The sequence below is a fragment of the Vespa crabro genome, chromosome 4 (genome assembly GCF_910589235.1).
Source record: "Vespa crabro chromosome 4, iyVesCrab1.2, whole genome shotgun sequence".
In the NCBI taxonomy this organism is placed as follows: domain Eukaryota; kingdom Metazoa; phylum Arthropoda; class Insecta; order Hymenoptera; family Vespidae; genus Vespa; species Vespa crabro.
The window spans coordinates 11,591,567-11,615,854 of NC_060958.1; the positions used below are offsets into that span (position 1 = coordinate 11,591,567).

A 24,288-nucleotide genomic window follows, 5' to 3' on the forward strand; every position below is an offset into this window, starting at 1 on the left:
TAAGGTAGCAACGATAATTTTACTCGTCGATAAAGGAAAGTAGGGAATTTGTTACAACGAAAATCGATAAAGTCGAGCAACCGTTGATAAGGTCGTTTTTGATAAAAAAAAAAAAGAATCATCGTAGAATCGATTGTTCGAGCGTGGAGGATTAGTCGATTTGGCGTCCATTTCGCGTTATAATCGAAATAAAAGGAGACAACGCTGTAGGTATACAAAACAACAATGTTTTATTTGAAACAACATATAATTACGTGCCATGTATGTTCCTTATTAAGCCTTTATCGTTCGCACATTCCGCGAAAGTGCATCGATCAACGGAGTACGTATATAGAAATAATATATTTTTCGTTCGAGTCGCTATCTTTCATCGTCCAATTTACATCCTCTCTTCTTTTTCTTTCCCTCGTCCTCTTCTTCATCTTTTTCTTTCAATCCGAATTAAAAAGCAATCCACGAACGATGCCTTACACCATCACCGATCACCCGATATCAACGATTCTTATATTATTTCTTAACAAATGGCGCGCCTTTACGCTTATTTTGCTCGGCGATCATTTTTTTGTTCTCTCTCTTTTTCCTCTTTATTCTCTTGAATCGAGGGAAGCGAGGAAGAAGGTGGATGGGACAACATCCAGTCGAGGAATAGTCAACAATGTTCCCTGGTTTTTTCTTTTTTGTTTTTTTTTTTCGCTCGCGCTATTCTAATACATTCCTATGATTTCTCTCATTCTTTTAGTCTTTCTATGTCATCGGCTCGATAAAAAGAAGAAGCAGACGACGAGGACGAAAAGTTATCGGTCGGAAGATAGCTCCCATGTTTTATTTTTTTTCTCCCTTTTTCTTTTCCCTTTTTTTTTTTTTTTCTTTTTTCTCTTTTTGTTCGTAATTTTTCCTTCCTCGTTCATTTATGTACAAGTTAGACACACACTCACACGCATACGCATATACATACACACACATACACACGAGATATAGACTTTTTGTTACACATATTCATACGATATCTCCCTAAATCGCGGATGTCACAGCAACGTTTAGTTGGCACAAAGTCTCAAGTTTACTACACGACGATTCCTCGTTAAGATGACGCGAGCTGCGGTACTCTGCAATCTTTATTCTTTTATCCATCTGTAGAATGTATATGTAATGTATGTATATATATATATATGTATGTATGTATGTATATATATATATATATATATATATATATATATATATATATATATTGTATTTATAATATTGACACATATGAATTTACATATAACATATAAGAAATGTCGAATAGAGTAAGATCAAACAAGGACAAAGACACACTCCAGTGGGACAGAGGAAAGACGAATAGAAAGCCACGACTCTTTTATTGGAAAAATGATGTATCTTCGTAGTCGCGAGAAAAAAGAGAGAGAAAGAGAGAGAGAGAGAGAGCGCGCGACCCGTTCCGGTTTCTTCGTTGTATCATATCGATTCTCCCACGATTTTTTGTTTTTCTATTTTTCACGCGTAAAATACAAAGGACAACGTCGAGCGATAATAAATCAATCTGAGAACAATTTCACTGGACGAATGAACGATCACGTTGATATGACTTCTTTCTTCTTCTTTGAATTCTCAATAAAATTTCCATCGATCACATTGTAATATTTCATGGAACATTGGATAGATGTCACGATTGGAAGAGTCGTCTTTTGGCCGTAACTGGAATAAGAAGAGGATCAATCGGAAAATCCTTTTCCGTAGAGGAAGGAAGGAAGGAAGAAAGAAAGAAAGAAAGAAAGAAAAAGACTGACAGATTCCTCGAGGATTCCTATTGTTTACGTAGATACGATTACGTACACGTAAACGAAGTATCATCATGGTCAGGTATTTTAACAAGTTTTTAACGAACGATTTCTGTTTGGATAAGTGCGCGCACGTATTTCTTATCCTTCCAAATTTTACAATCAATATCGCTTATCAAGTGACTATGTACGTTCTACGATAAATGAGAGAAAACATATATATATATATATAAGGTAAGCGAAGAAAAATTCCGGTATGGATAAGAAAGTACGTATCGTTGGATAGATAGATCGATCGGTCGATGGATAGAAAGGGGATCAATTGTGTTTGCACGATATGCGTGGGTTTACGCGCGCGCGTGTGTATGTGTGTGTGTGTGTGCATGCGTGTACATGTGCGAGTGTTTTCTCTTGGCAGAAAAAATTAGGCAGTGTCTAAGAGAGTTCGTACAATGGCCATGTCGTTCTATGATCGATCGATGGATCGATCTATCCTTGCGAGAAATGAGAAAGAAGGTTTAAGTGTTTAATAAGGAAATACAGAAGAACAATGGTGTTTCTGGTTAAAAGGTGCGAGCTTTCGTCTATGTGTATATGAGTGTGTCCGTGATTATTTTTATGTTAACGTTTCCGACTCCTAACGTATAGTTTCCTTCTTATTATATATTTTCCTTAAACTTACGGGATAATTAGCGTAGCTTTTATAGTTTAGACTTTAGAGACGGCTTATTTCGTACTCCGCGACGACGAGATAATTTATCGCGTGATCGAGTTTCCTCGCTTAACAACGTAACACTTCCTTTTATCTTTAACAATAACAGTAACAACGTGTTCTAAGATTGTTATTTGGGATAGGTCTTAGGCGCCAACCTCCCTTTTGCGCACACTTTTAATTTACTTTACTATATTTTATTCCTTTTTTTTTTCTTCTCTCTCTTTCAATCATATTTATTCGTATCGTATATATTACCTAATCTAAAAATCCGGAGAGCTTAGCTCGCGACGATCGACGTCGCTGCTTTCTTCTTGTTTCTTTCGAGAAGGAAAATCGTAGAAAATTATTGTTTAACATTTCCCATTCGTTTCCGCTTCCGCTTTGGGTTCGCGGGGCGCATTCGATCCAAGGATCAGCGGCGTCGAACGGGAGAGGCGTCTCTTGCCGGCAATTATGCAACGCTTGGAAAGTAGAAAAATCTAGTGAAAGCGCCTTGGAAATATTCAAGTCTCCGTTGCGTCGTATGGAATGTAACGATCGCACTTTATTTTTTTTCCCCTAACGAAACGTCCCGTTGATCAATCAATCACCATTCCTAATTTCTTCCTCCTTTCAAACGCTGCCGCTTATTTCGTAAATTTTTCATTTCTTTTTTTCCTTTTCTTTTTTTTTTTTTTTTCCTCCACTCGAACCATCCACGAACGTTCATTTTCATCCTTCGTTTTACATCGACACAGCTGCGCTTCGTCTCATCGGGACATTTTATTTCAATAGCATACACGTAAATCCCACTTTTTTTATTTACGATCATTAATTATTATGTACGCGTAAGCGTACATCTCGTATATATATATATATATATATATATATATATATATATAGTTATCGTTTGCAAAAATTTTCGGAGCGTCAGGACGTCGAAGCGAATTCTACTTGTGGCTCTTTGATATGGTCTAAAAAATATGACGATCTTTTACAAATTATATCTCGAAATTGGTATCTCAGGCACAAAATTACGCATTAGAAAATATTTCCTCTCGTCGGAGTTATACATCGAACGATCTCTAATCTCTTCTATCTTTTAATTCCTTTTACAAGTCTACGTTGTCTTACGAAAACTCTGCCATCGTCTTATTTTCTTTCTTTTTTTTTTCTTTGTTAGTCTTTCTGGACAATTTTCAAATATTCGTCAAACGACGCCTGACACTCCACGACGAGGTAGTAACCTCTCTTCTTTTCTATTTCTCTTATACATTACTGCTTTTTTTTTTCTTTTTGTTTTTGACTTTACATATCGTTCGTCGTTATATATATATATATGTGTGTGTGTGTGTGTGTGTGTGTAGCGTATTATTTTTTTCATCGAGCATTATTACGTCCTCAAAGTAAGGTTTTTTTAGAATATCTCATTTTTGTCCACGGTACGTCGTCTTTAATTTGTTGCTCATCTTTCTCTTTTACGTGGAAATAACTTATATATGTAGCGTAAATACGCACGTATATGTATATCCTTATATGTATAATAATTATATCGATGCGCGTACAATGTAACGTTAACCGACAAACATGTTTTTTTTTTCTTCTTTTTTTCGTGTTTTTTTTTTATTTTTTTTTTTTTATTTTTTTTATTTTTTTATTTTTTTTCTTTTTTTCTTTTTTTTGGGTATTATCATTTCACTCGCAGATATATCCGGTCTAAATCTCGTAGGGTAACACATAGATTCACATCTTTTCTGGGATAACTACTCCTTTTTTTTTTCTTTTCTTTTTTTTTACCGGGTAGCGTTCTTACAGCCACGTCGTCTTTTTCTTTGTACGTGAATTGGATGTACGTATACATATATATATATATGTACATATGTATACGTGTATGTATGTATGTATGTACGTTTTTTTTTGTTTTAAGTATTATTTACGTGTCGTGTGTGCCATGGTCGGTCACGAGTTTATACAAAGTTTAAAATAGTTCTTCTTAAAAATGAGAAGAACTCGATAACTATCTATTGCATTGTTGGTGCCCGATTGTGTTTTGCCCTAATAATAATAATATTAATTAATTTTAGTTCCCTACACAAGATTAAATAGCTCGGTACAACCCTCGTGGTAATAGCTCTCTCTCTTAATGCTTTGACCATCACCACACGAAAGGACAATGAAAATCGAAGAATAATTTCGTTGCGCTTTTACAATATGATATTTTTTCCTTGTATCTAATTTCTTTTTCCTTTTTTTCTTTCTTTCCTTCTTTTCTCTATCTCTTTCGTTTGTTTGCCTTTTCCTTTTCTTCATATTTGCTCGCAGACAAAACTCGTGGTGCAAAGGTGGTACCGTCGTGTTCGTACGATTTGTAGGCACAAATTGAATTTAGAAAGGACCGAGGAAAAAGTCGCGTACGTTTAAACGGTACGTTATAGAATGTATGTACTTATATATATATATATATATATATATATATATATATATATATTTTTTTTTTTTTTTTTATTTTTTTTTTTGATTCTTTTCCATTTTTCTTTCACATGTTTCACTCGTGAATCTCGCAATTTACTCTCACTACTTTTGCTTTTTTTTCAACCTCCTCATTTTTTCGTGGAAATTCATTCTCCATGTGGAAGAGAGAAAACGAGAAAGGATACGGAAGGAGATTTTAATAGTAAGGAAAAATATTAAATATTATATATAATACATATGACGCATAGAAAGAGAGAGAGAGAGAGGGGGGGGGGAAGAAAAAATGAGAGGTTAAGGATGGATCTCCGTTATCGTTTTTTATTGGCGAAATACGACGAGTCGATTAGGCATTGAACGGTGTCAAATATCATCGTCATTGTCGTTCTCTTTTCCATATTCGTCTTTTTTTCGTTGATTAAGGAAAAAATGTTGTAAAATTCAGGCTCCTTCTTTAAGGGAAAGGATCGAGATTTTTGAAATCGTTCGTTCGTCGCGTCGTATCGCGTCCATCGATAAAATATCCTTTAGGAGAGACGAAAGAACTCGTCGTCCGTGATTCCGAAAGGGCAAAGAAGCAATTCGATGCTCGTGGATTCGACGGAATATCTTTCTTCTTTTTCTTTCTTTTCTTCCTTTTTTTGTTTTTTTTCTTTTTCATCAGAAGAACAAGTGTCTCCCGGCTGTTTGGCTTCTTTTAATGTCTGGGCGATGAAGGCCGTACCTGTTACGATCACAGAACTGTTTCCATTTCTGCAATTTCCGTTCTTACCCCTTCCGTGCCAGGAATTCTAAGGAAAGAAGAATAAGAAAAAAACCAGGAAGATTAAACAGCAAAATGTGAAGGAGTAAAAAGGTTTAATGAAAAATAGAAAATAAGAGATAAAAATATTCTTGACGAACCTGTAAATCTCCGTAGGTAAAAAGGTTTCCGCGTATTCGGTGCTTACTACGTGATTAGTGCTCATGTCTCTCGGCCTTGCGACCTCGACCGCATCGATGAATCTGTTAAGCGAATAAAAAGATGACAGAATTGAGAATAATCGTAAAACTGGGATATATCGAACGTATGTATATTTTCTTTCCTTTTTTCTTTCCTTTTTTTTTCCTTTTTTCTTTTCTTATTTTCCTTCTTACTTTCTTTCCGATGTTCTCTTTGGCACACACACGCATATTCACAAATTGCACGCTCCAACGAACGACGATACATTTTTGATCCATTTGACGAATAAACGATACAAAATGGATCTCTTTTATGAACGTCGATTCGTTAATTACTATCTTCAATTTCGAATTTCTCATCTTTAACTGGCATGCCTCATGCTTTCGAGCACATCGAAGTGTAAAGTATATATAGTTTCGTAATAAAGTACGAAACGAATAGAAGTATGTATATACATATATATATATATATATATATATATATATATATATATATATATATATATTGTGTGTGTGTGTATATATGAGATAAAATTCAAATGCGTATGATCTAATCTACAAGCAAAGCGACTAATCTACGATCGGGCATCTTTTTTTTTATCTTCACTTACGATCTGCACGCGTCGTTCGAGTCTCGGAGGACGCGTTGGAATCGCGCGTTGTAATTGATCGTTAAAAAATAAACTGGCTTTTTTCGTTCGATCGCATTCATCGAATGTTGAATGATAAGAGGTAGCCCGCGAACGTTTTCGTGACGCACGTCCGAGACTCGTCGTCGTTGATAACGTAGGAACTGTCCTTATCGATTTTCGGTTTTGCGACAAAAACAGTGATCGCGAGAGAATAGAAAATGATGGAAAAAGAAGAAAAAAAAAAAAAGAATTTTCGCGGAGCGTTCCTACGTTACTTTACGTCCTTAGGTTTTTTTCTTTTCTTTCTTTCTTTCTTTTTTTTTTCTTTTTTAATCTTTTAGGTCGTTTGCATTTTTCTTTTCGTTTTTTTTTTTTTGTCGTAGCGGACTTACGAATCGAAGTATGGCGGTAGCGGATGCGGCGCTTCGACCGTCAATGGTTCCGGATGTCGATGCCGGTCCGAACTTTGAAAGCATCCTCGCCACCAGGCCAGACTTCCGGTTTTCCTCCTTTAAAAAAGCCGACGTGCCAGGATATGTGCCAGGATATTGCGCCAGATCTCTTTGCATCATCATCAGTGTAATAGATCGCATCTCCTCGTCGATTCCTTTACAATATCTTTGACTATCGTCTTGCGACATCGCGTTAAGTTTGACTCGATAAAAGTTTCTCTCGCGAATCCGAACCCGATCCATACGAGATAAGTCTGTATGCGTTCTCCCAATCCTTCTTTATCGTCAATCCGATTTATCGATCTATCGGCCGTTCGAAGAATACTTCAATCGCGAATTCTCTCTATCGATATAGAAAAGGAAAAATACGAACGCGAGAAGAGAAACGATTCGACGGCCAACACGGATAACCTCGATTCTTTTCGAAAACTATCCGCGTAAGGAAAGTTTTCAAATTTCAAGTAGAAAAGTTTTTCCTTTCCATTATATTTCGCACTACCGTTTACCGCCGTCTTCTTCGTCCTTCTTCCATCATCCCTCAAAGAAGTGTTTTCAAGCTGACTCTTTTTCTATCTCATTGTTTCATCGACTACATCGAACTGAATACTCGAGTTCTATTAGTTCTCGCAAAAGTGAAAAAAAGTTTGAAACTGACACGTCGCGATGCGTTTATTCGTCGAGAACCGTGAGCGATGAAATTTGACGAAGAAGATCGCGTTATATCGGGATAGTTGCTTGAAAAATTTAATGGTACGATTGGTTCCCTGTTTTTTTTTTTTTATCCTTTTTCATTTTCTTTTCTTTTGCCTTTTTCTTTATATTTTTATATTAATATATTCCTCTTTTCCTTTAGGCAGACAACGAGAATTTTTCCTATTATTTCTCGAACGAAATCTTTAAAGCCACACGTTTCTTTATGTATTTCGAACAAGTACGATAAAGATATGTGTAAGTATATACATATGTAAATACTTAAAGAAAATCGGAGATATTGGAAAAGACGCGCGTGCATGCTGGTGCGAGCAAAGTATTGAGCAGAATAGTGAGGCGAGAGTAAAATATACATGTATATATTTACTTTTTAATTTTTCTTTTTTTCTTTTAACTCTCGGGCTAGAAACAATGTGGAGTCAATGTTACAGTGATATTACATGCGTAAATGATAGATAATATACGGGGATTAAATTTTGCTTTACGATCAAATATGTACGGATAGAGATTGATTCGAAGAATTGAAAGTGAATAGAAAAAGCATTAAGAGCAAAGACTCGATGTACTGTCGATAAATAAAAAGCCTTCAAATATCACTCTGCAAAAAAACATATTGTATATAAAACATATTGTTAGAAAGCAAAGAAAAAAGAAGAGAAAAGTAAACGTCGATTGACCTTTCGATTACACGTACGTATGGAATCTAAGTAGTAAGATTATACTAGGAAACGTAGGAAACATTAAAATCTAAAGAGGGTAGGTGGAGGGGAAGGGATAGGATTAGGATAAAAACGAGAAGGTTAAAAGAAGATAAAAAGAAAGGTCAATCGATCGTTGAATGAAAGAAGGAATTTTGCGGGATTCGACAGCGAAAGCTTTTGTCCGATCGGAAAAGTGGAGCTTCCTGAACTATAACCAAGCAGGGGGCCGGAAAGGGTTGGATAGTAAAGAGAGATAAAGGAAAGGGGAAAGAAAAAGAGAGAAAGAGAGAGAGCGGCGGATCGAAGCGGAACAAAGCATAGCAAAGATCTACTCTCGACTCGTTCGTTGGGAGAGTCCTTGCTCGATCGCAATGCAAATACTCGATATGGGTAACTGCCGAGTGAATTTTCCTTCTTAAGATAGACGGAGTAAGATAGAAATAGATAGATTGATAGAGAGAGAGAGAGAGAGAGAGAATCGAGTTAGGTAAAACTAGATGATAGGAACATAAGACGTACTTGGTCTGACTGGGCTTTATTCCATGGGCTTCGAGATCCTTCTCGAGCTGTCGTATCCTGATCCTAGCCATGTCCAACTCATGCTTCACTTTCCATAAGTGAGTATCGCAAATTGGATCTCTGCATCTGTGATGTCTCAGTATATCCTGGGCCTCGTAAACCGCACCGCGAAAGGTTAAAGATTTTCCCATGCTCTTCGAAATAAAATTCATTTTGATTAAATCAGTTCTCGTTCTTTCTCTCTTTATTTCTTTTAAACGCGCGCTTACGTTAAAGAAATATAAATAGATTTAATGTTAAATGTAAAGGGAGAAGAAGAAATTACCAAGCTGAAAAGAGCGCAGCATCCACCGCCGTCGCTCTTTGCCAAGTGTTGTCTCACGTATTTAAAATAGAGATGTTCGAGAAGAAGGAAGACGGCTGCGAGAAGAATTCCCATCATTAATAATAGGAAAGCGCTTAAAAATTGTTCGAGCGCCAAAGGGTCGCTACTTTTTTGAACCTCTTTTCCCGGTTTGCACGTGCCCGTCATCCAGAAGCGTCTCAAACGTTCGAGATCACCTATCGTCGTCGATCACACAGATATAATCATTGGGAAAACTATAGTTTAAGTCCTGTACTATATACTATAGGTCCTTACCGTTGTCCCGATAATCGAGCAAACGTTTGTTGAACATTTGCAAATATTTGGAATTTCTAGAAAAGGCCAAACCGTATCCCGTCATGGCGTACCAAGATCCAACCGTGAGAAGCCTGCAATCTTCGTCTTGAGCGACCAAATAGTCGAGGACGGTTCCGTCGTATATGAATGCATCCATTTCACTGCGCGACAAAAAATACTTCAACATATCTGTCAGACGTATTCAATAGGAAAATAACGAAGGCCGCAAAAAAGTTTCGCGAAAGTTTGACAAATCGATCTTCAGTTAACTCGCACAGCAGCAAGATTTCTTCTTTTCTTTTTTTTCTTTTTTTTTTTTATCTCTTTCGATTTAGGAAAGTCTCGAAAACTTATACGACGATGGCACTTACCCGCTGATGACAGCCTCGATTCCCTCGGCCACGCTGCTCTTATTAAAGCCCCTCATGTAAGAGTGCATATCCTTAAAGTATTTAGCCAGTGTGCTGTCGGTGTGACTCCAAGGTATGGTGCCAAATTTGAACATGGGCTTGTGCGACCACGGTTTGGCCAGTCGATGATCGTCGACACCGGTGAACTCGTGAAATTCCTCCCTCGTTATCATGAAGGCAGCCAAGTTGGCAGTGTAAATGGCGAGGAAGACCACGGCGAATAACGCCCAAACGTTCGTCATGAATCTGTTTGCGTAATTGCGTTCATTTCATCGGCCAAACGACCGAAGGGATTTCGATTATTTGTAGTTTCACGAACCTGGCTGTAAATCCTCTCGGAGAATCGATATGGACGGCTGCTTGGAACAGTACCGCCCAGACCAACCAGTAAGTGCGGCAAAACGAAAAGCGATGATTCGGCGATGGATTTTTCTACATATCGAAAAGACGAAAAAGAGAATCTTTTATTCGTGCGAATTTTCTTCACGAGGGGCAAAAAAGAGAGAGAGAGAGAGAGAGAGAGAGACGTTAAAAAAGGCATATTTCTATTAGCTATTAGCATTTACGGTAAAAGTAATAGAAAAAATAATAATAATAATAATAAGAATAATAATAAGAATGGTCGTGATATCGAGCGTGTATCGTGTACATGCAAAAAGAAACAAGGACGCATAATCATACAGACAAAGGCCGATGCTAACTATATACGAGTTAGACGAGATCGGCGGCGTGAGTAACATCGATGTGCGAAAGGACGACGACGTAGAGAGAGAGAGAGAGAGAGAGAGAGAGAGAGAGAGTTCGTGCGAAGGAGCGAAGATAAAAAAAATATATGTATAATAATTAATAAGAGTAATAAGAAGCAAAAATAAAAGGTACCAGTTTCTGCGGAGCGACTGAAGGCTTTACCTTCATGTCGAAACCGGACGGTGATAACCACTCGAAAAAGAGTATCATTACCGTCGCGGTGTGAATTGCGACGATTCCCACCAACATCCAGGAAGCCGTGTCGAATGGCTCTGAAAGTATATGTTTCTTTTTCTTTTCCTTTTTTTCTTTTCTTTTTTTATTTTTCTTCTTCTTCTTCTTGAAATCATAATTACGAAGATAAAGAAATGTAATCTGCGTTATACTGTACGTATAATTAGAGATCGGTAGATTGCGATATTAAAAATGAAGAAAAGTATTGCGAATAGAGGATGAACTCACCCAAGAAAGCTGTGGGTGATATTATTCCAGTTCGTTTCGCAACAACGATGGCTATTCCGGTTTCCATGTAAGGAACGGTAAAGTCCACGACTGCCTCTCTTTCGGAATTTATCATCAAGGACGTCATTACCATGTCGGTCTTCCGGTTAACCAAATCCGCTATAAGGCCATTCCACTTTCCGTTCTGAAGGAAAATAGAAAGTGATCGAAAAGGAAAAATAATCTCGTCGTCGATGCCGTCACCGTCGATCTTTGCTTCTAAAGATTACTACCTCGAGTGTACCCCATTTCCCGTCCTCCACTCTAGCCAACTCGTACGTGAAGCCTATTTCTTCCGAAAATTTTTGCAGTAGGTCGATGCAAAATCCGCTGCAGCATTGATAAAAACTTTCGTTTTTTTGAGCCGACTGAATGTCCATCCTGAAACGAGCCAAATTTATCCTGATATAAAGATGCGAATGCACGTAAATATACTTTGCAAAATTCATAACAAGATATTACGTCAATTTTTATAATCGAACGATCGATTGTATTTGTAAAACTAACGCTCATTTGTAAATCGATTACAAAGTGATAGCGTTCGTTCGTACATGTCAATAACGAAACTTCCCGCATAACTTTATAATGAATGAAATAATTTTATTATAAATGATTTATTTCAAACGATTCTTTCTCTTAACGACGAACTTCAAAGAAAAAGACAAAAAAAAGAAGAATGCAATTTATCATGCATCTAATTGACGTACTAATTAACGACAAGATTTATCTTTCACTCTTCAAAATTATTGGCGACTTTGTTTGTACGATTAATATCGGAACTACTCCCTTGAGCAAGAGGTTGAAAAAAGAGAAAGTAGAAAAAGTTATTCGCTCGTAAATAATTTGTTGCAAAGCGCTTAATGAATCTCGCTATATCTGTGTGCATACATAAGTAGGTAGTTACTTATAAGTAAAGTAGTAGAAGCCATTACTCGTAGTAAAACGCGCGATAACGTGGAAGAAAAGTATATGGCAGTCGTATTTTAAAAGGATGAAGGAAAAGAAGGGATAGGGGGGAAAAAGGGGCGATTTAAAGCTTACATTTGCATCGGTAGTATCGCTCGAATTACACGGACGCATTGGCGAAACACTGGCCGTAACCGAGATAGACGGGTGAAGATCCATACCGACGCTTATTGCTGCTCGTAGAACGTTCATAAATAAAAAGGAAATGCTCGAATGCGAGAAAAATGCGCCATTTTACTAAATGCTGAAAACTTATATCGGGATACGTAATAAATTTTGCGCACGATACTCCAGCGGGAGGACTTGGAGTACTCGAGAATAGAGAGACCTAGAGAGAAAAGCAAAAATTAATTCATTAATGAATCGAGCACAGTGAAACATCGTAAAAGAATCAATGGTATAATTCGACTGATAAAGAAGTACTTTAATTTCATAGTTATCAATAATATATCCATGGTAAAAGGAGTATTTATATATCGTGCGTGGGTACCTTTATTTTTCTTTTTCTTTTTTTCTTCCTTTTACAAAGCTCCTTTAAACGAAGGATTCGCGACAAAGCGGATAAATTTGTTGAGGATTTTCCGAAAATGCATTCTATTTCGCGCAGATAGGGAAAGCATTTATACTTTTCCGTTCCAAGAAAAAGGGAAGAGAAATAGAAAGGAAAAGTACGGATAAAGGTTTTGGTCTTGTAGGTTAATGTACGAGGATGATATCGGTTAACGTGTATCCCTTAAACGCGTTTGGGGAACCTTCTCTTTGCCATGCGGATTACTCGCTTGGGGTTACGTCCCCTAACTTTCAGGAGACAACCGCTGATTCCCGTGGGATACCACTTTTATTTCGAAAAAGCTAAGAAGGAAAGAACGGAGAGAAAATAAAAATGTTCGCTTGGCCTTTCCGTGAATCTCTTTTTTTTCTTTCGGTTTTCCAATGAAAAAAAAATGTAGGAAAAAACGTCGCTTCGACGTTCGATTTTCTTTGAGCAAAGGCTCGTTCCTTTGTTCTCATCTCTCCCCCCACCCCTCTTCATTCCTCCGTCTGAGATGATAACGAGCTTCGAAGAATCTCTCGAGGCTCGTTACATAGAACCGCTAAAAGCCGGAAATAGTTTGAAGTTAGAATACGAGAAGAGGATCCTTTGAAGGAACAAAGACTCGCGAGATTCTTCCGGTGATTCCGCGACATCGAAAACTATTCTTCATAATCGCGATAAATCATGCTTTTGCGTTAAAACGAACGTAAAATAATTTTCGCACGTAACATTTTCTCGTCGTATATATCCATCTTTCTCTAGGTACATATGTATTTATGTAATATATAATACCAACGTACGTTATAAATTCTAACAGAAGGTAAAAGTGCATAACGTTGTTTTGATGAAAATATTTGCACTCGTTTAGAATTTGAACAAACGAAAGGTAAGCGTTAAAATTGGCTCGCCCCGAGAAAGATTAAATGACGTGGAGTCAATGTATAACAAACTAAAAGATAACAAACCGTTCGCGCGTTCTCGTTCAACAAAAAAAAAAAAAGGAAATCGATCGAAACTTGGTCGATTTACATTGTATCGATGTTACCCGTTAACGCGATGCGAACGTTCGTTTTATTTTTCCTTTCGATCGTCGAATATTTTCATTGGAACTTTTCCTCCGATATATTTTTTCTAATCGAGGCAATTTTCAAAGTTTAACATGTTCTTCACGATGGACTCGTTTATCGATGAGTTTGTTAGCCTATACAGCTTCTCTCTCTCTCTCTCTCTCTCTCTCTCTCTCTCTCTCTCTCTCTCTCTCTCTCTCTCTCTCTCTGATCTCTCGAGCGCTATTATTACGTTCAAACTATCCTCCTCTCTCTTCCCGCGCTCGAGTCGTTCTCAAAGGCTCCTCCGCGTCCGCCTTAATTTTGTATAAACTCCTCCTACAGGCTCTTTATCCCAAGGCGGCAATGTTAGGCGGATCGACTAGTCTTTTGAAATATCAAAAAAGGCTTTACCCTATGCATCGCGCGGCCTCGATATACGCGCGAGAGAAACCTAGAGAATCCAAAGGAGGGAAAATCTTTCTTCAATTTAAAATCGCATAAAATTTTGCCAATTTAGATTCGAGAGAATTTGAAAAAAAAAAAAAGAAAAAAAGGTGAAGATGGCTGGATAGATGGGTGAAGAAAGCGCAGGAGAGAGGAGGGTAGAGTGGAGCAAAGTTGTTGTATGAACTTTCGTAAAACTTTTCTCGCACTTACTCGCTCATGTCCGATTCCTTGGCTACTCGGCAATGAACGCCACGATCCATTAGGCATTTCCCACTGACAGGATCGGGCGGAGCGAGATTGATGTACGGTGGTTCTTCGAGAAACGTTATCTTCAGATTAAACTTCTCTGGTACTCCTTGAGGGGGCGTATGCGTGTTACCCGGCCAAACTATGTCCTTTATATCGAGGCCTTCCTTTTCCCAAGACTTCCAAACGCCAATCTGAACGAGAGATTAAGATGTGAAAAAATTAATATGCATTCGATTAATATGTCCCCACCGAGATGACGGGGACTAAGCAAAACTCATCTCTCGTGTAGACGAATACGCTTCGCACCGTCGGAATATAATTTATGCGCAAAGCCAAAATGGCTTGTACATACGTACGTATATATGGCAAATATGTCTACGTATGTACGACCCTCGAATTTCAATATTCTACCACGTGCAAATTTCAAGCGGGTCCACTTGGAAGGTTAAACGGTTGTCACTTGAAGATCCGTTCCTCGAAAATCAAAGGAACAGAGATCCTATTTCGTAAAGGGATAAGAGCGTGTTTCCCGGATCGAGAAAAAGAGATGGACGTAAAATGGATTGAAATTCGACAAAAACGCATGAAATTTGTTCTACGACGGGATATATAAACTTGGTTAAAGAGTTAAAGGCCGTGGGAAGAGGGTTGTAGGCCTGAAATATGCGAAAAAGAAAGTGCCATATACGTAGATGAATGTCTTCTCTTTCTCTTCCAGTTTACTCCGACGCAAGTAGTGATCCGTTTGCGGAACGATCGTTCGACACACGCCTATTGGAAGTCGATATTCCTTGGAAGCTCGACGAGCCAAAACGTTTCGTCATGAAAATTCATGAACACGCATGTTACCTCCCACTCTTTTTATCTCCATCTTCGCATGTGGATATATTTGCTGCGGGCAGACACACACACACGCACACACACACACACACATGCAGATCTCATCGACCGTGAATATTTTCATTTAAGCACCGACACCAACGTTGACGGACGTTCGCCAAAAGAGATTTACTAGCACTAACAACGCTTCGTCCGTTTTTATCTCATATATGAGAGAAAAAACGGCGTGATAATGGTGATAATATGGAAAGTAGAAGGATCTCATTTCGTTTCCATGTGAAAATGAAAAGTTTAGTAAGTTTTAGTATTTCATTTTCTACCGACGAGACACATTGCAAATAAGAAGAGATAAAGAGAAAGAAAAGCCTTTAACCCGAACAGAAATGTCAACGGTGGATGGCGAGTTTGAGATTAATCGAAATTATGTCGAACGTGACTATGACGTAATTAAGAGCGTCCATTCGCTGGAGGAGTAGACTGACTGATATATTTTATAAGGATAAGCGCGAAGAAACATTGAATTTTCCTATTTACTCGGCCTTTTACCACGACATTTTAATTACATTCTCAATGAGATTAAGCCACCGTCGTAGACTAACTTTGCTTAACCGTTAACTTTGTTTCGATCCATCAAAGTCTACCGATTTTTATCTAAAGTACGTTCATCGAAAGGAGAGTCTCGAACTTTCTACTTTCCCTTCACTTCAGGATGATAGTTCGTCGGGGCAGAAGGAAAAGTTTCCAAATTAATGACTCGTATTATTCTTAGTTAGGGTTGCTTCATGAAAAGCCGTCTAATTTCTCTCTGTTCATCCACCTCTCTCTCTCTCTATATATATATATATATATATATATATATATATATATATATATATATATATATATTTATACATATACATATATATCTTTTTGATGATGGCAAGCCAGCGGAAAAAGGCGAGGAGCAATCTTAAAATCATCGCATAACCTTTCAGTTAAGTCGTCGATTTATTCTACCGTATATTAACTCGCCGCATCAGAATCCATGAATTTTCAGAAATGCGAATGATAGCAAGCTGCGTTCTAATAGTCTCGTAAATATTCATCGTTGCGCGAACCAAAAGCCGACGACGAATTAAATTTTTGTTAAAAATAGAGAAGAAAATGATAGGAAAAAGAAATGAAACGATCGAGATGCTTCCGTAATTAGCAAATACTATTCCGTAGAACAAGAAATGTTTTCTCGTACTCTCTTCCTCCCTCCCTCCCTCTCTCTACTCGCAATTCGAACAATTCCGCTAATTAGATGTCCATACTAGGCAACGATCGACGTGCAAACTCGTACTACTCCCTCTCGATATGGAGAGCGAGAGAGACGGGGAATATCGAAGCGTCCGCTATTTCCGATAACCGATTAATTACTAGCCTCGACCTTGTACGATTAGCGCGTGTTTCATGTTCGACACACAAACTCTCTAACTTCCACTACTCCGTTGCTTCTCCCATTGTTCATTTTGTATCATTTTATCGACATGAAATTGTTTCGGAGCAAAGGCGAACTTTTTTTAAATTCAAAAATGATCTAAAAGTTGTGAAGTATGTCGAACGTGAGAAAATAAAATAATATTGTCTATTTCTATCTTAATAAAAGAAAGAAGTAAAGTAAATTAAATGAAATAATAAAGGGAAACGCGTTGAAATCTTTCCGAGTGAAGGAAATTTCTTTCTCATAGAGAAAATAAAAGAGTCGATATAAAAAGATAAAATGTTAACAATGTTTTCCTAATTTCATTTCTGGGTAAAGAGGAGTAAAATTCTCTTGACGTAGATACGATCGATAGAAACGCATTTACTGGCCATTAAACGACAGAGCAGAACGTTGATATGATTCGCATTGATGTCAACCCTGGACGAGGATCTAATTAGAAACGAAACGAAGGGTGCTTTGCGGGTTTCCGTTCGGAGATTGATATCCGCGTGTGAACACTGCTTGTAGTTTGCGAACTTTGACCACATTCGTTGGATCGATAAGCTTCAAGTACAGAACGAACACCTGGCTATTTTTTTCTTTTGTTTTTTTTTTATTTTTATTTGTTTTTTTTTTTTTTTTGTTTTTTTTGTTTCAACGCAATTGAAACGTGGATGATCTTTCCACCGGCTGATATAATATATCCATAAAGTGGAATCTAACGTAAAAGTGCAGATTCCAACACGAAAGTTTCACACTTTTTGTTCGCGACAATACAAAATACCGAATCCATTGTTCCTTCCTCTGGTCGCAAAGCTGCAGCATTCGCATTGTTTTTTTTTTTGAAAGAACATAGCCCTTTGTTTGAAGATTCCTCTTTCTATCTTTTGTTTGTTATCAATATGCGAAAAATCGCGTTCAATCGGTGTTCTAGCACGTGTATATATACGCATTTTCCATTCTTACTTTTGTGTTTTCCTTTTGTAATGGGTTTTTTTCTACGACTAGGACAATGAGAACACTCCGTTTGTTTTTCCTCTCTCTCTCTCTCTCCCTCTCTCTCTCTGACCCACAAACACACACACACACACAGACAGATGAATTTATCGCCAGAATTTCACGTAGCAGTCCGAGTAATGTGTTTAAGCGGACGAGTAGGTCGAATTAACGGTGCTGGAAATTCTTGTAAATAGAAAGCTGCTGGCACCTGTGCACATGCTTGTGTATTTTTGCATCTCTCTCTCTCTCTCTCTCTCTCTCTCTCTCTCTCTCTCTCTCTCTCTCTCTTTCTCTCCCTTTTCCACCTTTTTTCGGTCGAGCTAGATCGTTTCGCAGCGAATGTATAGAAATGGTTGATTCCCTTAATTATACGTTTTCGTGTTGGTCGTTGGATACCTCTCGTGGATAATTTACACGATTCGCGACTACCAAGTACCATTAGATCTTTTAAACGACACGACAATCCGAGATTACCCGACTTATATATCATTAGCCGTAAATTTTTAGCAGGAAAATCATTGATATGGGAGTTTTAAAACGTACCTCCTCCCAAACAAGCTGCTTACTAACTCCTGGACGAAGATTCATAATCTTCAATTCCGCAGCCTTGAGAACACCGTCTTGAGTGAACTCGACGTTTGGCTTCCCCTGATCTCCTTCCACCGATACGTTTTTCAAATATCTGCATAATAAAAAGTTTCTTAGAAAAGTTGGCTCCTTTGGAGAGACGTACGATACGCGAATATATATGTATATATATATATATATATATATGTGTGTGTGTGTGTGTGTGTGTATGTGTATATATATCGATGGATTACTTGAAAAATAAGTCTCCCGTGTTCCATCTTGCTTCCCCGGCACCCTCGCAACTCAACTGAGTGTCCAAAGTGTAATTCGCGTTCTTGGGATCGTTTACAAAGTCCTCGACGGCGTAGGCGTAAACTTTGACAGCCGTGTTGATTTCGCTGATGAGACTGTCGCTGCTCGTGTCGAAGTGCACGCCTACGTGTACGAATTTGGACGAGAAGAGAACGAGAAAGAAAGAAAAAACGATAAAGTGATCAGCCATCTTTGTTTAATTTTTCCTCGGCGGGAGTAGATGTCACGCCGTTAAATGCAACGACCACATGATACGTTTTATTAACCGTAGAATAAACAAGAGAGAGAGAGAGAGAGAGAGACCCTCTCTGTCCGGTTAGGTTTTTCTTTTTTTTTTTTTCTTTTTTTTCCTTTTTTCTTTATTATCTTCGCAACTTCGACGAAGCGAGAACGATCAAGGAACTTTGTTTATTCGAGCTCGAGGACGAGCTCGATTGTGCAAGAGATCGAGAGAAGAGGAAAGAAAAAGAAAAAAAGAGGAGAAGAAGAAAGAAAGAAAAATAAGGGAAGAAAAGATTTTCTGATTTACCGAGCATTCCAATCGGGAACTGACTGGCCGATTGAAGAGTTTCTATGACGCTTTGAGTGACGACCCAAACGTAATTCTCGCCCGTGATCTTGTAATCTTCGGCAGCCTTGAGTATGTGCATTGCCTCTTCCCGAGTCGAGTAGAGCAACATCACTCTCGACTCGCTGTTTACCAATTCCAAGAGATCGCTCGCATTCGTTACCTGTACCGCGCTCAATATGTTAAACTTGAATGTATCTTGCATATCGGAAATCCGTTCTCTGACCGCTTGAATAAAATCGTCGTGGCCTGCGATCTGCGACGTAACTACGCTGAATTGATGCCATTTGTATCGCTCCAAGATACTCAACATCGCAGCCGTTTGGTGTTCCAACGAAGGAGCCAATTGTAGCTGCAGGTTGCTCTGCGAAGCTCTCTGAAACAAATAAAGGGAGTGAAAGTGAGAGAAAGTAATAGACTAGGAAGGATCGTTATCGTAGCTATTTACCCTTTCGAGTCCAGAATTATCGGCGTTCCAAGCAATAACAGGAATTCCTAGATAACCGGCCAATTGAAGAAAATACTGAGCGCTGGCCGTACTACGGCCGTATTGTTCGTAATTCATCAGATACAAAATAGCCGATACGTTTAACGACAGGAAATCCTTGCAGAGAGAATCTAGTATAGCTGAAACAGAAATCCACACTCGATTTTCTATTGGAATTCGAGGCTGATTTTACAAGCTTTCCTTTACACCTCGCATGTTCCTTAAGAAAACGTTTCCGTAGTAGCAACGGTAGTAAAAGGAGTTGTAGAGGAAGGGAAAGAAAAATATGAAGAAGAGAGAGAAAAAAAGAAGGAAAAAAAAGAAACATCTTACGCTCAGAAAGCTTTAGCGAAGGAACTAGTTCGATATCCAGGGTCTCGAACGTAGGCCATGAATGCGATGACCGAGTAACCTCTTTTCCGCGTTCAACCTTCCCGACGTTTTGCCAACGTTCACTCGTTTTCGATCTCTTTTTCCTTTCGTTTCTTTCACCGTTAAAGATGGTACGGACATACATATATACTTGCGTACTCAAACGATTCGGTTCGATCGATCGCGAATCAAAGACTTTCGAGAGATTTTCAAAAACGGATACGCGACACCGTAAGTTCCTTCTAGTTATCTTCCATCCGATTTTACGTTTACTCCATTATACCTTTCGATAAGCAAAAGGAAATTTCATCGATCGTTACTACGATAAAGTATAATACTAGAGGGATTTCTCCTCGCTTAACAACCGATCGTTGTCGCGTCGTGTTACTTGAAATTTCCTATTTTCATCCTTTTCATCGGCCGTTCTCCTCCTTTCCCTTTGAAATGGATATCCGGGGCTTTTTCGTCATTATTTTCCATCCTCGCTATCACCTTTATTATCCTCCTCCTCCTTGTGTCGCTCCTTTGCAACGATAAAAAATGCATAGCATAACGAGATTCCGTAGTTCGTTCCTCCCTCTTCCTCTCTCTCTCTCTCTCTCTCCCTCTTTATTTTCCTCAGGAAGGAGAAGTAGAACGAGTAACGCACTTAACGACGACGAGATATCGATGGGTAAAACTTTATGTTTTCATGCTCATAATAACGCCACGTTTCGTCACAGTCGTCAGTTTCTTTCGCCCGAGTTTGTTCGAGTAACAACAAAGATATTGATGGTTAGTCGTGGCGTAGCAAAAACACGACGAGTCAAGGAGTTTTCAAAGTTTCATTTTTCCTTCGATTCTCGCCTCGGTGCTCGCGGATTTTACATTAAAATATCCACTTGTAAAACTTGATACCGTCGCTCTCTTAAATCCCTTCCAGCCTTCCCTCTCTTTATGCTTATTTCTCCTTATTTAATTCGTCTCGGATGTTTTAACTCTTTTCAGATGAGAAAAATTTCTCGACGACGCTCTTACCTTTTTTCTTTTTCTCGTTAAAACGATCAAAAAAAGTTTACACGCGCGCGCGAAAGTTTTCCTCAGACGCAGTTTGTTTCCAAAAAAGATTTCTTTGATAAAGCTTTAAAGCCTTAAACCGTGATGGTAATTTCGATATTGCCGAGAAGAAAGGGGAAAGAGAGAGAGAGAGAGAAAGAATGTAGTAAGGTATCTATTTTGAACGTACTTGGAAGGGTGTATACGGTCGAACAATTTCTCGATCGTGCGTTCTTAATTTGTCAATGTAGAACCATTGCACTAAGTCCTCGTGCGATAAGGAGATAAAAAAAAAAAAGTCAGACAAAAGCGAGAGATAGAGAAAGAGAAAAAGAGACGAACTCGAAGAAAAATAGAAGGGAAATAATAGCGTAGAGAGGACTCATTGTATATCTAATTTTATGTTAAATGCGAATCTAGATGCTACGAGAACATTACGGAAATAGAGGAAAGGGAGAGAGGAAACGACTCAAGGAGGGCAGTGAAATTCCCAGAGAAATTTCATCCACCGTATATACCGAGAGACAGTAACTCGACGTGTAAATAAATACATGGACGCAAACTCGCAACCATCGAGCGAGTTTCGGTGTGAGTTAAGCCTGAAATATTGACCGGTCAGGAGATCTTTGGATATGTCACGCATAGAAGGAAAAAGAAACTGAGGTCCTCCTGTTCATTAACAAATGGAGAGAAATAAAAAGAGGAAGGAAGAATCAGAAGGGAAAAAGGAAGGAAAGGTCTTCGGGGAAAAGGGCTTATTTTTTTTTTAATTTTTTCTTTTATTTCGCGCATCGAAATTTACGCAGGTACGATTTATTTCGATTTACCTGTAGGACTTGGCGTGAGTCTCAGCATAGTGTTCTTCACCTGGTGCGGCGTGAAAACGTACTTGTCGAGAAAGGTAAATCTCGTTTGACCTCTGATCTTTGCTGCTTGACCTTTGTGAAGATTGTTAACCACTCGATTGATCGCTTTTGTGTACTCGCGCGCACCGAAATTCGTGTGCGGCACTACCAGACCAATGGTCAGATTCGGTAAACGACTATTCCCATACCTTCCATCGAGCGAGCTCTCGCGAATTCCGCTCTGACCGATCGTCGATCTCCAAGCTTGCACTTCGGAGACGACGAGCGTGCCGAGAAGCGAAAGGATCGTCGCCAAGAGAACCTTTGCGTTTCGCATCGTCCTTCTTCTTCTTCTTCTATCTTGGAACACTTGCCATTCTCTTTTTAATTTTTTTTTTTTTTTTTTTTTTTTATTTCTTTTTACTTTATTATCGATTGTCACTGTCTAGATTATCTAGTTAGACTACTTACTATTTCCGACTTTAAGCTTGGCTATATCTCGAAAACTTTAAAAGAGGATTCTTTCTTCTTCTTCTTCTTCTTGCTTTTCTTCGTCTTTTTGCTTCTCTCGTTCGTTACCAAAACGAATCCCTCGAAGTACAACAGTTTGTATGTTTCGCTTTAGGAAGACGACGTGTTTTGAATGATTGACGAATCGCGAATTAAGAGTATAATTTTACTCTTCATAATATCTAGGTTGTACGATTTGGAAATCGTTGTAAAGTATTATTAATTGTCGCTTCGTCCTTTATCAAAGGTGTTTGCGCTTACGGAAGACACTGGAAAAGAAAGTCACGATCTTTGCCAAAGCATTTTTCATCTCTTTCTTTCTTTCTTTCTTTTCGTCTAAACGTAGATAGGACAAATTCGAGCCCCGAGTAGTAATTTAACGAAAAAAAGTCGATGTCGTTGTAGACAAGTTAGAAACTGGCGAGTACGAAGAGCATCGCAAAGTTTTTAAGAAAAAAACAGACGAGACAAGAGTAATTACGGTGGAAAGCTGATCTTAAAATTCTTTGATAATTTTGATCGAGAGTATTTGACGAGCCAACTTAACAACTAATTAATAGAACTTCATCCACAGAGTGCACCAGTTACTCGTAAATTCGGTTTCTTTCTCTCTCTCTCTCTCTCTCTCGCGATGCCAATAGCTACTAGATTTTTCGTCCCCCTCGCTCTCTCCATCTTGTTTTCTCGCGGCGAATCGATAGGTCGGCCTTTTAAAAATGATGGATACTTTTCATCTCTCGACAGATGCGTACGTAGTATATTCGACGAATCTCGATTTAATCGACATTGATTTGACAGTCGATTGGACAGACGAAACGAACTGAAAGGCAAATACGATCGAATATTCGATCGCTTCGAAAGAAAGGCTTAACTGGTAACCTAGCATTCTTTTTGCATAGTTGATTGTTTTTCGAGAGAGCCAATGTCCGATAATTTCTATTGGAAAATCTAGTTTCGACGGAAGGAGCGAGAGCGAGAGCGAGAGCGAGAGAGAGAGAGAAGGGAGGGTGTCTAAGAAATTTCAATTTCCCTGAGATAGATCGAATTGGATTTATCTGCGGCTTCACGGAAGGAAACTACCGGTAACGCGATTCACGGAAATACCAGTTCTTAGTTGGCGACGCTTCGATATGGCTGAGAACAAAGTCATTTTCAAGCGTATCGAATTTCCTAGTTGAAACAAAATGGAAAAAGAACGAGAAAGGAAGGATGCGATATAACGTTTACTATCGAGACATCAATTATTATGCATGACGTTTATGCAAATCTGACTGCTTTGCACGTTTCGGATACTACTGTTTGGTAGAAGACTCGTAATTTGCACGCGTTGCTTGCCATCCATAAATTATTTCCTCTCGTGCATCCATTAAATCTCACCTTTTACAACGCTTTAATTGATCATTATGTCCACGGGTAATACCTAATATTTATTATAATTTATATATAACGAAGGCTGCTGGTGGCTCTCGAGAGCTAATTTGTGGGTAGGAAAAGAAAAAAGCATCGTTATACGATAACATGAACGACGACAACGAAAATAACGAACGAGCAAATCATAATTTATGATAATTATATAATCGTCGAGCGAAAAGGAAAAATAATGTCTTTAGGAAAGCGCAAAAAACATGGACTCGTGTCCTTTCCGTACCTTTTCGAGAATTCTTTCTTGAGAAAATTCTCAAGAATGATCGTGCACCGAGATCGATTATCGCAAGGGACCTTTCTTTCCTCCCTTAGGAATTTAGGAAAAGAATAGAAATCGGACTCGGCATTTCTCGAAATAACTCGAAGAAGGACTATCGAGAAAACGTTTCCCAGTATCTCTGCCATTTATTTT

General features: G+C 38.5%; 1 protein-coding gene across 13 annotated transcripts in view; it reads right to left on the reverse strand.

The window, feature by feature from the left end:
- Positions 1-211: 211 nt before the first annotated feature.
- The window catches only part of LOC124423632 (glutamate receptor ionotropic, NMDA 2B), a 64,657-nt gene continuing 40,580 nt past the window's right edge, over positions 212-24,288 (reverse strand). For 3 of the 13 annotated variants that reach the window (XM_046961572.1, XM_046961574.1, XM_046961573.1), the window contains exons 4-19: positions 19,651-19,829; positions 19,164-19,578; positions 18,574-18,757; positions 18,296-18,434; positions 14,428-14,657; positions 11,454-11,601; positions 11,182-11,365; positions 10,852-10,991; positions 10,292-10,404; positions 9,934-10,218; positions 9,542-9,723; positions 9,227-9,462; positions 8,902-9,095; positions 6,911-7,027; positions 5,848-5,949; positions 212-5,735 (exon numbers count right to left, since the gene is read on the reverse strand). In XM_046961572.1, the coding sequence (XP_046817528.1) occupies positions 5,678-5,735; positions 5,848-5,949; positions 6,911-7,027; positions 8,902-9,095; positions 9,227-9,462; positions 9,542-9,723; positions 9,934-10,218; positions 10,292-10,404; positions 10,852-10,991; positions 11,182-11,365; positions 11,454-11,601; positions 14,428-14,657; positions 18,296-18,434; positions 18,574-18,757; positions 19,164-19,578; positions 19,651-19,829 (2,906 nt within the window). In that variant the 3' untranslated portion in view covers positions 212-5,677. The other 10 variants (XM_046961580.1, XM_046961578.1, XM_046961583.1 and 7 more) reach the window with 10 other exon arrangements.